Raw genomic sequence first — 16,752 nt, 5'->3', positions numbered from 1 at the left:
GGCCCAGTTATCGGACGATACATAAAAGCGACAAACGCAACCGCAGCGCCGATTATGCTATATTGTGACTCGTTTAATGCAAGCGGAAACCAAACAGTTCGCTATAAAAGAGCAAGAACAACAAAAATCAGGTTAATATCCATACAGAAATGTAAATGAACAAGAAAGAAAAACCAGTCCGAACGCAGCAAGCGACTCTATCAAATTCTATTCTCAGCCCATGTAAGCGTCCCGTTCCAGTTCGTAGAAGAGTAGGTATACCTCACGCTGCATGCCAAGAACCTCTTTCGTGCTGGCCTCACGCACTTTCTCGTCACTGATCCGCCACCATCGGTCCGGCGACTTCTTCTTTTTAGGTCGAGGCTGGAGCACAGGGTTGGATGCTGTCGAAGGTGTTTTCCCTTTGCTAGCCGCGCCGTTACCGCTACTGGTGACACCATTGGTTGTTGCAGAGCCATCCTTGCTCCCGGGGCGCAGCGCGAGACGCCCGGTGAGTCTCCCATTACGGCTTCGACTGCGACTCCCAGCACGGCTGCTAGCGCGACTTTCGTTTCGAGACGAAGACGTGATTCTGGAGAGGGTCGATCGAGTGATGGACCGCAGGCTTGCCGTTTCTCCGGCCGAATCATTATTGTTGCTGCTACCATTACTGTCTTCTTCCTTGGCAAGTGCACGAGGAGCCGAGGTAGGGGCCGGTGGCAAAGCGCTTGATGACGACGAGCGTTCGCGCAAGCTTGAAGGTCGCGGTGTCCTACCAATTGCAGCATTTGTTTTGGGGGGTAGAAAATTCAGCTGGTCGTGTGGTATGTGACTGCCGTTCGTTTCGACGGCTGCTGATTGGGGCAGTTCTGCCGTAGAAGAGACCGGACTACCATTGTCCACTAGTTGAGCCGATGATGGCGAGCTGATGCCAAGCGAAGCATCTGAAGAACCGATTTTTGGTGTCGTCGCCGCAGGGCTACTGGATGGCGAGTAGATCTGAGAAGGCTGGAACGTGTTCGGGTTCGAGTAGGGCGGGGCAACTGTTTGTCGCCGGAATGATTCATAGTGACCACTATGGTGGCTTCCCTTGTGCATTACGACGCTGATCAACTTGTATTTGCGCTGGTTTAAAATGCTGCCCAGAGGAAGACGCTCGGGAAAGGAAACTTTGGCCGAGTTCTTCTGTGACTGGTTGGATGAGTCGTAGATCGAGCGTGAGAGGTGGATGGCGAGCACCTTTGGAAAGTTGACGAGGCGGAAATGTCTGGCAATACGCCGTTTAGGGGCATAACGGGCATCGGGTAGGGCGATATCAGACGGCGGCCGTTCCGGGTCGGTGTCGATGGCCTGCTGGAGCGTCTCAATAGCCTGCTTTGCCTCGTTACGGTATGACTCCGAACCGGACTTGGCAAGCTCGGCCTCGAACATCTGTTTTGCATGGACAAGCCTGCACTTTTCGCATTTGAACTCGTCAATGTACTCCGTCTTCAGCATGGAGTCAAAACAAGCACTGAGCGAAGTGGACGAGGTCTGCGGCACGTTAAGCGTCAACGTGCAAAATGCCTGTTCAGAAGGCCGCGGCTTAAAACCACAGGTGAGACATTCAATCTGAGACTCAATCTTGCCCTCCATGGGGAAGCCTTCCTCTTCACTTCTGGTGTCGTCGTTCTCGGCACCGGTGCCCAGTTCACTCCGTTTGGTTTCGTGCCTTGATAGTGAGTCTTGGACACCTCCCGAGGCGGAGGCGATGCTGGCCAGCTTCTCGTTGACGGCGTTGCTGTTCAGCACATCAGAAGGCCCTGCCACATTCGCACCGGTCGCCCCCAGCACAGGTGCGCCTGTAGAGACCCCTCTCTCCGCTTGCTGTCTCGCATACCGACGCGCCCGCCGCCCTGCATGGTATTCATCGCACAAGCGCTCGGCCACGACCTGCAGGAACTCTTGCGCATCCTGCTGTTGGCGACTAATGCGCTGCTGGAATGCAATCTCGAGAACACGAACAAATGGCCCGGCGGTAATGACCTTCTTGTAGATCGGCCGCTCGTTTAGCCGGTCGATCATGTCTTTGAGGCCTTTGGAGACAAGACCGGCCTGGAGGCCCTCGATTTTCCACACAGGCATGGGCCGTCGGCCGGGTCCGCCTTCGCTACCAGAGTCTTCGGCATCATGGGGCACAGCATTGGTGTAGACGCCAGCGTCGTCAATTTTGCGGCGGTGTGTTTCACGGATGAGATATATTCGGAGGTCGCCGAGACCGGCTAGTGCCTGAAGAACGGAGTTGATAAAACAGTCGTTCGCGGCATTTGCAAGACCGACAACACCCGTCTTACGATTTGTAAGGGCGGAGAGGGGATTGCTGGAGCTGTGAGGAGTGCTGTCGATGAAGTATGTGGGCGCAAAGACGTAGACAAGAGCAATGGTGGCCAGCGACGCTCCAGCCGCGTAGGTCGCGACGGAAAGGCCCTTGTCTGGCATCTGACCCGAGAGAGTGTTCTGCAGCAGGCTCAAATGCGGACGATAAGCGGATGCTCGAGTGTGATGTTGAAGGCTCGATAGGTGCTGGTCTCTATCGGAGAGGGGACGACCGTACGTAGGGTTTTTGAAATGTGTATGAGAAAACACAGGAAACACACCAGATGTAGGAAAAGACGGGGAAAAGATGGGGAGGAACAGGGTAGGGACAATGCCGCGGCCTTTGTCGCAAAGGTGACAAAAGTGGTCGTGGCGGTCGTGGCGCTCAGAATTGGCGGAAACCGCGGGACATTCGGCGGTCGGGGAGAAAGGCTGCGACGCCCGGGCGAAAGCGAGAAGAGTAATGCTCAGTGTGAGTGTGCAAAGTTAATGCCAATGGCGAATTCGCCGGGTTGTTTGGGCCTATTTTCTTGCCTGCAGTGCAAGTTTGTTTTTAATACGACGTAAAATTTGCGCCCGGCTAGTGTTTCCGAGGTGCGAATCATTGCTGAGTCGATGAAGTTTTACTCCTAGCGCTGAAAAGGTACTGTTGGTCGAGCCAATAACGGCACCAGGGCCAGCGCCGAGGTGCGGGTCGCAAGGTGCATGAGAGTGTCGAGACTGTCAATAGAGAAACAAACGACGCTGTTGAAAAGTACAATAGAAATAGGGTAGTGTGAATAGAGAATGAGAATCGGGAGAGGAGAGGGATTGTGAAATAAGCCGATTGGAAAGAAGGGACGTCGGTTTTGCAAGAAGCCTCGGCCGGGAAAGACTAACACGAACACAACTGTACGAAGTAATGGTGCATCTTCTTCTTTGGGGAGCTGTTCGCAGCCCGGGCAAACGCCGAGGACCACATTGTTAATGAACCAGAAGAGGCAGGTGCCTAAATACAGCCAAAACGAGTGCGGAAGCAGCAATCGCTAGGATCCACAGCAGGTGTCGTCCCCTAGTCATTACAGGGCTTACTCGGGGCAGGTCAGCGCCACGAAGTACCATTTAATTACGCCGGGCAGACATTCATCTGTACGTCGTTTTTCATGAGACTAGGAGTAAATCGTACATCCAGGTGCTTCAAGAAATATCATACACTTCCGTCGCCTAACGGCCTGCTAGTTGCGCCACGCACGGCTTCGTCGGTTGCTCAAATCTTCGACCAAAGTATTCATGCAGTGCCACAGAGGGGCCGGTAGGCTGGGCCGGTGGCACACTGAAAGGCGCTGTGGTTTACCGTGTGTGGAATCAGAACCCGGCTGCAGCTGTAATGGAATCCAGTATCTGTCAGATTCTATGTTGCGATGTAGACACCAAATGGTTGGGCTATCGGTGAATCTCAGCATAGGTTCCAATTTGACTGCCAGTTTCAGCTCGTACCCATTGCGTCAAAACATTCCTGGAACATATGCTGTAAACGAGAATTTCTCCCAAGTAAACAGCGTATCTAAAAACAATCATATGCGTCACACTTAACAGTCATACCAGGAACAAATGGAAGCCTTTTTTTCCCTATGGCTAACGGAAATGGCGAACTAGTCTATATAAATTGAAAGCCACACAGAAGCAGCGAAGACCACACACAGGCGACAATTTAAGGCGCAGAAACATATGTACAAATCATCTTCGAAAGAAATAGCTCGTAGAATTATAAGGTGCATTGTTGTCAACCTCATGGCGTTTTTAGAGTATATTTACTTTTCATAAACATGGGCAATTGACAGACGGGGCATCTTTTATTTAGCTCTTGGCCGCACCGGCCTTGATGAGCAGGATGTCGCCGTCCTCAACAACGTAGTCCTTGCCTTTGGTCATAACCTTGCCCTTGGCCTTGACCTCAGACTCGTCGCCCAGCTCATGCAAAACATTGTAGTTGTAGACGATGGCTTGGATGAACGTTTTTTCAAAGTCCGTGTGGATGACACCAGCTGCTTGCGGCGCCTTGGTGCCATTGCGGATGGTCCACTGGCGCACCTCGTCGGGGCCGACAGTAAAAAAGCTACCCAGGTTGAGGACCTTGCGCATCTGCAGGATAACCTTTGGCAGGACGGACTCGACGCCAAGCTTCTTAGCCTCCTCAGCGGCCTCGGCCTCCGTCTCGAAGCGGGTCAAACGCTCCTCGAAGGAAACAGAGATGGGGATGATCGGGTCGCCATCAGCATGCTCCTTGATCCACGCCGCGACACTGGGTAAGTGCTTGTTCTTCTTGCGGATAAAGTCCTTCTCGGACAGGTTAACGAGGTAGACGACAGGCTTGGCCGACAGGAGGAACAGAGGGTTGATGACCTCGATCTGGAATCATGTGTTAGCAAGCAGCAAAAACAGCAGGCAGGGGTCAGGTGCCCAGATAGTGAATCACATCTCGTGCTGGGCAGTGCAGGGTACACACGCAATTGCACAACAATGCACGATCAGACAGAAATTTCATCTCATGACGTCCCCAGCGAGCTGGTTCTGTTCGAAGAGCTGGGTTTATATAAGTTCAGGCGCTTTGGCCCTTTGTCATCATAAAAAAAGCAGGGGGAAGGTTGTTGCAGTGTGACGGAAGAGTTGAAACGTAGACAAGATGGCACGACTAGGGCATTGAGCATGCGGCTAAGAATACGTACCTCCTTGGGCGTCCAGTTGCCCTTCCGGACATCCTTGCCGTCTTTCAGCCATGCCAAGATCTTCTCAATCGTGGCCTCCTCCTCGCGCGCCTTCTTCTGTTCCAAACTCTGGCCACCTTGCCGGGTCTTCTTCTTCTGGTTCTCCAGAGCTTTTTCGACAAACTCAATGTCCTTCAGCCGCAGCTCCTCGCTGATAATGTCAAGATCCCGCGTCGGGTTCACGTCACCCTCAACGTGGATAATCTCAGCATCGTCGAAACACCGCACAACTTGGAAGATGGCGTCGACGGAGCGAATGTGCGATAAGAAAGCGTTGCCCAGGCCAGCACCCGTAGAAGCGCCGCGCGTCAGACCGGCAATATCATACACAGTCAAGTTGGCAGGAACACGCGACTTGGGGTTGTACTTCTGAACCAGCCAGTTGTAGCGATCGTCCGGCACGATGACGCGCGCCTCCTCGGGGTCGATCGTAGCATAAGGGAAATTGGCCGGGTTGCCTAGGTCGCTCTTGGTGATGGCCTGGAAAAGCGTTGATTTGCCAACATTGGCAAGACCGACAATGCCACTCTTCAGGTTGTTGCCGGGCCGGCCCAGCAGAATTTTTTCCTCGACGACAGCCTTCTTCGGGGGCATTCTGCCGTTTTTAGTCTTTCGACTATGGAGACGTGCGGTGCAAAGAGGGAGGAGTGATTTCGATAGAAGGACAAGTACAGGCCGGGCTGCAGCTCGAGATGGGTGGAAAAGCGGTTGTGCGAACGAGTACGTTGAACCAGCGCACGGGCGAAGACAGGTGAATGCCGACGTCTTGGGCGACCGTGGGGTAGGCTGGCTGTTTCCAGCCTCAAGGCCCCCTAAATGAAATACACAGGTAGAAAAGAGCGAAGAAGAGGAGAGAAAATTCCTTCTCTACGGAAAAGGGCGGTGCGTGTGCTGGGGGATTGAATGTATTGTTGCAGATGTGTTTTCTAACGAGCTTGTAATGAAGCAAATTTTTTTGCATGAACTTGGGATCTCTCCCCAGCCGCTCTGCTTTTTTGGCGGGACCAGTATACTGCGTAGTGGAGCGCCATCTCAATGCAAAGGTGGGGCATTAAAGGAGAGGCTGCATCGAGGCTGATGTCTAGTGAACTTGTCAAGACCCGGCGATGGACAAACATTTCTTCCGGTCTCCCGCTTCGCCTCGCCTAGTCAAGGGTGGGCCAAACCACGCTTTTGCCTAGTACATCCGCATTCAGCTACCACTGGGCTGCGTCATGCTCGGTTTGGCAAGTTTGCTGCGGCCAGGCCAATTTGATAGGCACCTTCCGGAGTGAGCCTTGTAATGCTGCATCTTTTAACCTCGCCCCTCTCTCTTCTCTCTTTCAAAAGAACATGCCTCTCTTCGTCAACAAACTCGCGAAGAACTTTACACACTCTGAGCTCGATTGTCTTTGTACGTGAGCCAACCGATCGTTTAAACCGTCCCTTTTTTACCACTATAGCTACAGTCAGGCGCAGTCTACTTTTGCCAGTCTCTACCAACGGATTGTGGCATTGCGTTCGTTTCATCTTGGAAGAGCTCCTTTCTCACACTCTTTACCTCTTCGACTTCGCAGGCTTTGATCATATACCAGACTGCTACAGTCGATATTTGAGAACATTCCGCTTTTTCGCGTCTTCTCTGGAAGCTTCGTCTGTCTGCGACCTACTGCTTTTCATCACAGGCAATCCTACTGAACAAAGCAACTTTGAGCGCCGTTGTATTCCATCCTCATTCACGCTCATGCACGTCTCCAGGCATGGCTCCTAAGAAGTACAAGAAGACATCTTCCCGCGCCTCGCACCGGTCGACTCTGTCGCTACAAAAGACCGAAATTGTTATCAATGTCTACGATCTTCTCACAGTATGCTTCGCCACTCTTCTAAAATCATACTCTTGGTGTACGTTTACTAACCCAGTTCCTTGCTTCAGCCTAGCCGGTGGTCCTCTCTTTTGTGGCACATGGGCACATCCCTGCTTCACTCTGGCGTTGTCATCAACGGCCGTGAGTACGCATACGGGGGCCACGACCGCCACGGTATAACAGGCGTGTACTGGACAAGCCCGCGCCATGAACCCCCAGGTGGCACATTTCGCTGCGAGATCTTACAAGGGTTCACATTGGCAACGCCAGCTGAGATTGACGCAATTATCCGCAGTGCTTCGGAGGCGTTCCACGGCCCGTCTTACAACCTGCTCACAAAAAACTGTAACCACTTCACGGCCTTTTTGTGTCGCAAATTGACAGGGCGGCCTGGTCCCGCATGGCTCAACCGCGCTGCTAGTATCGGGTTGGCTCTCCCGTGCTTGGTTCCGCGTGAGTGGGTGGAGCCGCCCGAGTTCGATTCTGCAGATGGCGAGCTGCTGCACCCAGGAGGTGGCAGCAACGGTTACGAAGATTCCTACAGCGCCTACGGCGACGACGATGATGACGATGCGCATGGCGAACGAACAAGCATGCTTCGGCAGTCTTCACAACATCAGATCCACCTCGTTGGTTTGGACAGCCCCCCAACCAGCGCTCGGTCCAGTATGACCGGCACTCGAGCATCTGACGAATACCACCCCGAGCCTTTTGAGGAAGGCGACGCCGATATACAGTCTGGCCGACGCAGCGGCACCAAGGGGAAGGGGCGAACCAGCTTCTCGCGGGACTCTGCGGGCAATGCTATGCCGCCATCCGAGCGGGTCCCTACGATGTAATTGCCACATGGGTAGAAAATGAAGGTGTAGACCGTGGTCGGTATTTTGCATCATCATGGCTTCTTCCTATTTTCTTGTCCCCGTTTTGCTTTTCCTCAATGATCTTCCTATTCTTTTTCCTTTTGCTGAATGGCCTAACGCCCACTTACCTTTCGGTTCATTGTACATAATTACGAGTCTTGTATTTTTTGGTACTTAAGGTGTTCACGGAGTTCTCAAGGAGTTTTGACTGCTTGTCGATACCACATACTAAGTTTGTTTATTCCCGTAATGTGCAATTTAGCATATTCTTTCACTGGGACTGATTAAAATATTATTGAGAAAATGGCACTTCATTGTCAGCTTAAACAAAGTATTAATATAAAATTAAACGAAGAAAGGCAACGGAAACAAAAGAAAGATAAATATACGAATAAAAAAATTAAAAATTAGAGCAAATTTGATTCATATCAAAATTCAACATGGTCTTCTCTAGTCGCATATTACTTTGTTATTAATATTTTATTTGTTACATACGGACCATGACTTGTGGCATACGGCAAAGGAAGCTCCCGGCAAACAAGAAACATCAGAAAGAGGTTTGGACACTCTAAGCGTCCCGTCTACATTCGTAGTGGAATATTGATCACAAACACGCTGCTTAGCTGTAGTGGTAGCTTGCAAATAAAGTGGAGCTCGAGGGCGCCAACCTGGTCAGGATGCCAGAGTTAAGCCCTATGGCAATTGCGCCCGTACTGAGGCCAAGGCCAGGAAAGAACATGCATGGGCTTATTTCATATGGTAGGGCCTCTTGATTGGCTATGTTACTGTTCTGGGCAGTAGTTCCGCAGAAACGGCACAGGTCCGTTTTTCCTTCGCCCCTGTTTAGGTAAGAGCTGCTAACCTGTAGCAGTGGGGAAGAGATACCGAGCATTCGTCAGACCTAGCGATTTCCCTCATTAATTGCAAAGCTGCCCATTATTACAACAGAAGCAACAAAAGCAACTATCATCCATCCGCCTCGACCCAACAATACACAGCGAACGGCATGTTCCTGCCTAGATCCCCGTTAATACCACCCTGGCCGCGGATTTTAAGACAAGCCATAGAGGACAAGACTTCAAGTCAGTGCTGCGGGCTCCATTTTTACAGCGGCTTGCATTTCCACGACTGCATCAAGCGTCGAAAATCGAAAACAACAAATCCGTCCTTAACATTCCCACGATAGGATTTCACCATTGTCCTTCCAAGAGCACGACCTGTTCCACCACACCCGCTTGAACGACACAGAACCAATCGAGCTGGATAGACGCAGGGCGAGCCACAGCTCCTTCATAGCTGGCATAGCTCCTTTCTGCTTGCTGGGCCCTACCCGCTCCTGATGCCAGGAACAGCGGCCGGCGCCACCCGCCGTGGGATGAACCAGCGCTGAGTTCACAGTACGGGCATCAACAGGCAAAAGACACGCCAGTCTCTCTCTTGTGATAGGATTGCGCGACAGTAGCGACTGTTCCAGTGCCGAGGCCACTGCGCATAGCCTCAAGGCCGTCGACGACACGATGCCTTACCCCCTGAACCCATTCCTCGCTGCATTCTTCAACAGCTCGTTACCGACCCAGTGCAACCCGACAAGCAATCACATCTTGTTGGTCCCGACAACTGAGGTGCTGCTGACATGCCGCGACGTAGAGTCTGGCAACGCGGCCGTGGCGGAGCTCCCGAACCTGGATGAGTTCCTTGCCAGCCATGTCATCCGCATGCCCAACCCCCGGGTGGCAGCGGCAGCAGCCAATGCAGCCGGCGGTAAGGATGGCGGTGTTAATCTACGGGAGATGCGTGGCAAGGCCAAACCATACGGCACCTTCAACGGTCGCAGCGTTGTTATCAAGGACAACCTTGTTTACAGCAACAAAGGTTAGGATGCCAGTTAAAGACCACTTTATGGTAGCAGCAAGGTGACTGTTGCTAACGAATTCTATGCACAGGTTTCAAGAGTTTGAATCACGCCACCTTGATTGGCGACACCATTTGGTACGCCGACACGCTGGAACCAAAGCCATGGCTCATTTACTATATTTCGCGACCCCTTCTTGGCAACTGGGAGCCGGTCACGACGATTCCGGCGATTCTCCCACGGACCATACCTAGTAACACAACTGTCAATGCTTTGGCGGCGACTGCTGCCGGGGAAGCTTCACCGAGGGGTCCAATTCAAACCCAACAGCAACAATCCAAGATCGGTAGTGCATCCGGCACCAGCGATGACTCTGGTCCTTCGACACCACGAAAGAAGGATATCAAAAGCTTCCACGATCTTTTGAACCACTTCCCTGTTATCGCACGCCAGATGCAACCGGGCCTGGATAAAATCTATCGGGAGTTTACGAGTGCTTTTGAGCAGACCCTTCCTCCACCGCCCACAGCAAGCCATATTCCCGACTCGGAACTCGATGGTTCCATACAAGCAACCATGAAAAAGGCACGCTTGAACAGTGTTGCAGACCCCTCCAGGCCCCCGGCCAAGATCCAGGACCAACCTGTGGAAAGGAGCCGAAGTTTACTAGAGGGCAATACTGCAGCGGCGGAGTCGAACAGCGTCGAGAGCGCCAACAGTGGTGGCAGTAATGGCAGTCATGTTGTTTTGAATGTATCTGTTGCAGCCAATGGCACGGACAGCCGAAACGGCTCAAATATTTCGACTTACAGCGGCAGCCAAGTTAGCGAAGATTTTTATCCTGACGATGACGAGCATGCGATGCGGACCTCTCTTGAAACCGCCGTCACAACGGCCATCGATATATTCCAAGGAGTTGACAAACAACAACTGTCTCATCTTGGTGCGACCACGGATCTCACAGGCCCTCTGGTGGAGAGGCTGATTGAACGGTACATTTCGGAAAATTTACACCACATCATTTTCCCCCGCCTTAGTGCCCTGAAACGACAAGAAGACCTGGAACTCGAAGCCAAGATTCGCCAAATGGACTCCGTTGACTTGTCGCAGCTCGGCATGGACATCGACGGCGGCCCCAGAAAGAAGCATGAAGTGACCCTCGCATTGGGCCGTGTTGTGGAAGAGTTTCGAAAAATAGCAACAGCAGCATGTCCGCAGGATATGCTGTCTATTCTCTTAGCGACTGTAAAGTCAGTCAGCCGGCTCACAAGCTCGCCTCCGAAGGGCGACGGCAGTGTCACCGACAAAGATGCGACTGGAGATGACTCGAATCAGACAAATACCGAGAAGCCTCTCATTATGATCAACGCCGACACACTGGTGTCGCTTCTTCTATACATTATCATTCGAGCGCAACAGCGACACCTCTTGGCGCGCTTCATCTACATGCGCCACTTTATCTTCATAGATGATGTTGACGGTGGCGAAATGGGCTATGCATTAAGCACATTCGAAGCTGTACTTACGTACCTGATAAGCGACTCCAGTGGTCTTCGGCGCGCGAGTCGGCGCAACAAATCTCTCTGGGAGGCGACGGCGAAGGGTGATTTGGATGCAATCAAAGCCATTATGGAGCCGAGTCCTGATGACGCTGTCGAAGCCGGAGATGTCGACAGCGACAATGGAGAAGAGGACAGCAGTTCGCGGCGCGTTTCTAGTGGTGAATGGCAGTCATCTCTTACGAGCTTTGGGTTCTCAAATAGCTCGGCACCCGGTTCGTCACGATCTTCCAGAACGTCACGCCGTTCTTCGTTGGTTCTCTCTGAGGCCGAGGCGTATTCCAGGGGTTCTGGTCTTGGACATGTTTTTCCATTTCAAGCGGATAGAGGCGATAACGGCACTGTCGACTTTTCGCTGCACTTCCCCATAAAGCGAACAAAAAGGGTGGCTTTGGATACGCGGAGTATGTCAAGCAGCTCGGAGATATAGTATCGCTCTCGTGCCACCAGTTTTGGCAGCAATATGGATGGCAGCATCGCAGGCGACATTTCCGTCGAACGATTGTCGAAAACACATAATTCGCTTGGCGAGTCGCTCCTCATGATGGCAGTGCAGAACGAGCGGATCGAAACCCTCAAATACTATTTGAGCTTGCGGGCCTACTTTCCGGTGAGCTTTGTACTCGACGACGTCAACCACGAGGAAACAACACTGTTGAGTGCTGCTGTTCAGCTGGGAAACAAAGATCTGATTATGACGGTGATCAATATCCTGGCTGACTCCGACGAGGTGACACCGGATCAAATGGCTGCCTATTTTTCGCTGCAAGATATTTGGGGTCGTAGTGTTGCACACTACTTGTTTCATGCGCCGTTCTTAATTGAGTCATATGGCCCAATGATGCCTTGGCGGCAGCGGGACAAAAAAGGCCAGACGCCACTGTTCGCACTCTGCCGATCATACGATCACGAAGCTTACTATGAGATGGTCAGCGAAGGAATCCGGGTCACGACAGCGACACAGAGCGACAGTGGACGACTACATGTTAGTGAGCATGTCGATGCGCGCGGTAACACCCTCTTGCACATTGTCAACCATACGCAGCTCGCAGCTCGTATTCTGCAGCTTTGCGATGTGGATGTCAACGCAGTGAACGACAAAATGTTCACGCCATTGATGGTGGCCAGCAAATACGGACGGTTGCCCATGGTTCAAACACTCTTCCGTGACCCACGTGTTGATATTGGCGCCAAAGAGCTACGCGGTCTAACGGCAGTGGAGCTGGCCAAGGATGACGAAATGCGGAATAAGATTGACGACCTGACGCTCTTATCGATGCCTTCGGGGCCAGACATACGGACCACAGCGGTCGTCCGTTCTTATTTCGTCGAGGATGCAAGTGTGCGGTTCGTCGTCAAGTCAGGACATGCTGTTTCGCCGGTCAGCTACGCGGTTACTACTTGCCGTCGATCCCAGACTGACTTTGAGCACTTGACACGGTTGCTTGCGTTAGAGAATCCGGCTTCTTGGATTCCGTCTGTAGCGGGCCTCCGCTCACCTTTCCAGATTCCCTCCAAGCCGAGTAGGGCCATGTTGAAAGACTTACAGCTTCGTATGGACTGGTTCTTGCGCATGATGATCATGCATCCGACATTTGCGCAGCACGAGATGTTGTGGGAATTCATTCTTGTTCCTGATATCCAACCTGATATGATGGCCCAGCGGAGCAGGCTCAAAGCAGAAACCCGCGCCGAAAAGGTGCGTGACGAGCTGGAACCACTGAACGACATACGTGAGGTTGAACAGTTTGTGGACCACGCGCGCGAGCTGGTACGCGGGGTGAATCATTCGACCAAGAGCGTGATGCGGCGGGCGAATGCAGTCAGCATAGCCTCCTCTGGTATGTGTATCTTCGATTTGAATCCGTCTGGGCAACTATCTGATTAACATCTGGACTGTAGACCTTCGTGATGCTGGCGCCTTTCTCAGCAGGGAAGTAGGATTTATTTCTTTTCTTCCGGCAACCCATACTGCAGCCATGGAGTGCTACGTGCGCGCACTTGCAGTTCCTCAGGCGAATGCACACGTCCAATTTCGAGCTGCCTTCCTAGCTATCCAATCGACAGTGGAGGCCATACTCGTGGCCTTAGGCCGCCCACCCCGTCTCATTCTCCAAATCCAGGCGGCCCGCAAGCAAGCTGAACGGGAGTACCAGTCAATGAACCGGTCTACGCGATGGCCGTTGGGGCTTCTCGACGACGCGCGGCAGCGACTGAAAGAGGAGCGAGAAGAGCGGGCTCGTCAGAGCGAGGCCGCTAGCGAGGATTTATCGCGCGAGCTTCGGTCCTCGCAGCAAACTGTTGCTGCCGAGCTCGCAGGTTGGCAGGACATGCACGAACGAATTGGGCGACGAGCAATCCGGGACCTGGCACGAGGCATGCTCGTGCAAGAACAAGACCGTCTCGAGGCAATGAAGCGTGCCCTACGATGTGTCCAGCAACCGATGGAGGTGCCTTCGGCGACTGCGTCTCGGGTTTGCTAGGCCAGCGGCGAAAAACGGGAGCCAAAAGTGGAAAGTCCCATGTTCTTCGGACAACTGGGCAGGGCCGAGCGAGGCGGTCACCACAATGAGTCACAACGTGATAGACACAGGCATCGGCAGTGGTGAATGTTAGGCACAGAACGGCACAAGGCGGCACGCTCGGCAACCACATAATTATTTTCTTTGTCATGTCAGACCGTCAAGGATGGAAGACGGTTACCTCTGTGAGACGAGAAGAAAACGGACCGAGCAAACGTCCAGACGCTACCTACCCCTCCATTATTTGAACCGTGCGCTTTTAATTCTTCTTCCCTTTATCCCTGGAGTGTGATTCTCATGGCCGGCGGCCGAATCGGTTGGATATAGATACCCATGTTGTTTAGCCAGGCATACAGACAGTACTCTACAACTGGCCAATTCTGGAATGTTCGTCACATACTTGATACACTTGCGCATCAGAGCACAGCGAACTAGTCAACCACTTCTGCCTTGTTTTCCGGCATCAGAATTGAAAATACCGCGTACGGCGTGAAGTGGCGAAGATCCAAGGAGGGTGTGGAGATATCCATTCAAAAGGACACGGAGAGGAACCACAGCCAGACGAAGGGAAGGCAAAAAGAGTAATCTCTGCGTGATTGTGGTGGAACGAGTGTAGTCGATGTGCCGTTCCGCAGGAAGGATGGGTGGGTTTGTGGTGGTGTTGGACCAGCAGTCCGGGGGGTGACACGCATTTAAACGGGACGCGTCTCGTCTTTCTCCGAGACGAGACGCGTCTGTATGGCAGCGAAGAGGCGGAACATCCGGCCCCACGCGGCGGTGACGCGGAGGCGACACGGAATTGACGCGGGGTTGGCGCGTGGTGAGTGGCCGGACGCGTTGGACGGGAAATGCGGGGCTGAGGCACAGGAGGTGCAGTAGCTCCTGCCGGGCTAAGGGTAACCTCTGCAGCTGTGAGTCATAGCTGGGGTGAGAGCGAAGTGCAACGTAAAATCGGAGCAGGAAAAGGGCAACAGATTTTTAAGTAGTATTGCATTGCCCGGGTCACGAAGGCATCATGAAACGAAACAAAAACGAACACCCGAAATCGATGCAGTTGGCCAACCTTGGAGAGTGACAAGGAAAATGGCGGTGGCGGTATTTCCAAAAATGGAAATCAAGAAACGTATCAGAGTGTCTGTTTGGCTAGCTAAATTTGGCCAATCAGATCATAGGATCAGTTTGGCGCTGGTGGAAGACAGAATGGGCGCGTAAACAGAGCTCAGCGCGCGCGGCTACAGCTTCTGTCGTCCTCGCCAGGGCTTGCCAGGTGATCATTCTTCCTGTCTTTCTCCTTTGACGCTCAGTAATTTCGCTGCTCATGAAGCATGGCCTGTAAGCCGGCCAACGCTTTGGTGGCAGACGTATATTTGTCGGATGGCTTTACCTTGCGCTCTTGATGCTACCTTCTATGGGCGGATAGGGCTGCATGTGTGTCCTGGACGGGATTGCAGGAGGCCAGCGACTTTTGGGACGGCCTACTTTTGTCTGTTTGGCGCCCAGCGTGGCTGTGCAAAGTGAGGCGCCTGTCATGGCGGGATGTTGTAGGACAATAACAGGAAGCATTTTACAGGCGAAAATCGCTAAGCGACAGGCCATGGCTGTATGGATAGTGACCCCTGGATACAAAGCACACACCTGAAAACAAGGCACGGCAGATCATTCTGGCCACAAACAGGCCACTGACAGTCGAAGGAGACGGACCGCAGACATGCAATGCACATTCTCCGTCTCTCTCAGTTTCTCTCTCACACACGCACTCATTTTTGTCCGTTGCCGCTGTAGAATTCCTGCTCGGATGTGTCCCCGGGAATGCTGGCTGTCTAACGGTGGCGGCCCGGTGCAGTTTGAGCTGGCGCTTGTGTATGTCTTTCACCGAAGACAATACAACCACTGACTTTGTGGAGGTAAGGAGCCGCGGCCCATATGAAATGTAAAAAGACTGCATGGAGTGCAAAAGCCAACATGCGACAGTAGACATGGCCCGGCCACAAGGCCCCTACACATATTGCATTTTCTTGATGCTTTTGGTAAATCGTAACAACTGACGCCGAGGCGACCTCTGACGAACATTTTTACCCGAGAAGTTGTGTTATGTTCCACCGCACATCCGTCTGTAAATACCTGGGCGCCAGTGACCTCTTTAGTAGGCTGCTGGGAAGCACTGCCAATACAACTTCTAGGTGTGTAGAAAAGCACTGAAGTTGATACAGTAGACGTGACTCCTGGTGTTGGCTTTGTTATTGCAGACTATGGAGTGCATCGTAAGTCGTATGCGGTGTCGAATTTGTACCCATCTTATTAAGAATGTTCACATTCCTGATGTATCGTTGTGCCGCTTTTATGCCTGTAAGGTACTTTACGCCCAGCTTGATGCATGGCTGGGCCATGACAGCCTCTCTTTCCCGCGCGCTTCGTTCTTTTTTTAGTGAGCGGGCGGGTGTATATCCCTGTATAGCAGGGGGAAGGTTCTGAGGAGCGCCACATCTTTTATGGTGAAAAAGTCATCTCTATCACAACATTGGATAAGCTTGCCGCTGCAATCTCTTCGAAAAAGTGTCGTAGACGATCGTCTACTTTCCCCAATACTGCAGGACTCAGCCACAACTGAATTGCCCAGCAAGCAAGCCCGCTGCCGTCCTATTTTGGTGCCATGGCGCCTGTGTCATGTTTGTGGATCTGAAGCAAGCGCGGGTCTCCTTACTCCAATCTGAAATACATTTGTCTGGATGATGCACCGAAAGGTTCTTTCACGACTTGCCTGCCAAACCCTGGCTGGGCAGCCTGTTAAAAATAGAGGGAACGAGATTGCGTTTCATGCAGAATAGACAACAAGTGGACGGGATGGAGAAATGGAGTAAAACACTGGTCGAGTGAGAATGAAGGTTTTCGATATAAAAAAAAGGATTGAAAACGATTGGGTTGGCTTGGATTCACACGTGATGCGCAAGCCCGTACCTTCATATCTTTCCACAAACTGCAGCGCTGCTTGGCAAACCATCACGTCCACCAAAGTGGCGCCAACGTATCGCGAACCCAA

The 16,752-nt window shown here is 52.4% G+C and overlaps 5 protein-coding genes across 5 annotated transcripts; 3 read left to right on the top strand and 2 right to left on the bottom strand.

Annotated features, from left to right (window-relative positions):
• Positions 1-213: 213 nt before the first annotated feature.
• On the bottom strand, positions 214-2,457 carry SPBR_08218 (ubiquitin carboxyl-terminal hydrolase 16; the record flags this gene model as incomplete). Its single annotated transcript, XM_040766456.1, has 1 exon — positions 214-2,457. One exon carries the CDS (start codon positions 2,455-2,457, stop codon positions 214-216), a length of 2,244 nt encoding a protein of 747 aa, XP_040614301.1.
• Positions 2,458-4,170: 1,713 nt separating this feature from the next.
• SPBR_08422 (uncharacterized protein) lies at positions 4,171-5,672 on the bottom strand (the record flags this gene model as incomplete). The annotated part of the gene is made up of 2 exons (XM_040766660.1): positions 4,171-4,722; positions 5,040-5,672. The coding sequence occupies 2 exons, from the start codon at positions 5,670-5,672 to the stop codon at positions 4,171-4,173; spliced, it is 1,185 nt and encodes a 394-aa protein (XP_040614300.1).
• Positions 5,673-6,817: 1,145 nt separating this feature from the next.
• SPBR_08599 (uncharacterized protein) lies at positions 6,818-7,761 on the top strand (the record flags this gene model as incomplete). Its single annotated transcript, XM_040766837.1, has 2 exons — positions 6,818-6,922; positions 6,991-7,761. The coding sequence occupies 2 exons, from the start codon at positions 6,818-6,820 to the stop codon at positions 7,759-7,761; spliced, it is 876 nt and encodes a 291-aa protein (XP_040614299.1).
• Positions 7,762-9,121: 1,360 nt separating this feature from the next.
• Positions 9,122-11,460, top strand: SPBR_08200 (uncharacterized protein; the record flags this gene model as incomplete). Its single annotated transcript, XM_040766438.1, has 4 exons — positions 9,122-9,152; positions 9,229-9,654; positions 9,726-11,344; positions 11,398-11,460. 4 exons carry the CDS (start codon positions 9,122-9,124, stop codon positions 11,458-11,460), a joined length of 2,139 nt encoding a protein of 712 aa, XP_040614298.1.
• A 277-nt stretch (positions 11,461-11,737) lies between these two features.
• SPBR_08279 (uncharacterized protein) lies at positions 11,738-13,676 on the top strand (the record flags this gene model as incomplete). Its single annotated transcript, XM_040766517.1, has 3 exons — positions 11,738-12,586; positions 12,701-13,034; positions 13,171-13,676. The coding sequence occupies 3 exons, from the start codon at positions 11,738-11,740 to the stop codon at positions 13,674-13,676; spliced, it is 1,689 nt and encodes a 562-aa protein (XP_040614297.1).
• Between the last annotated feature and the right edge of the window lie 3,076 nt (positions 13,677-16,752).

Source organism: Sporothrix brasiliensis (assembly GCF_000820605.1).
Source record: "Sporothrix brasiliensis 5110 chromosome Unknown Cont22, whole genome shotgun sequence".
Lineage (NCBI taxonomy): Eukaryota > Fungi > Ascomycota > Sordariomycetes > Ophiostomatales > Ophiostomataceae > Sporothrix > Sporothrix brasiliensis.
The sequence above is the reverse complement of the archived record's forward strand: the minus strand, read 5'-3'. Positions and strand labels throughout refer to the sequence as shown.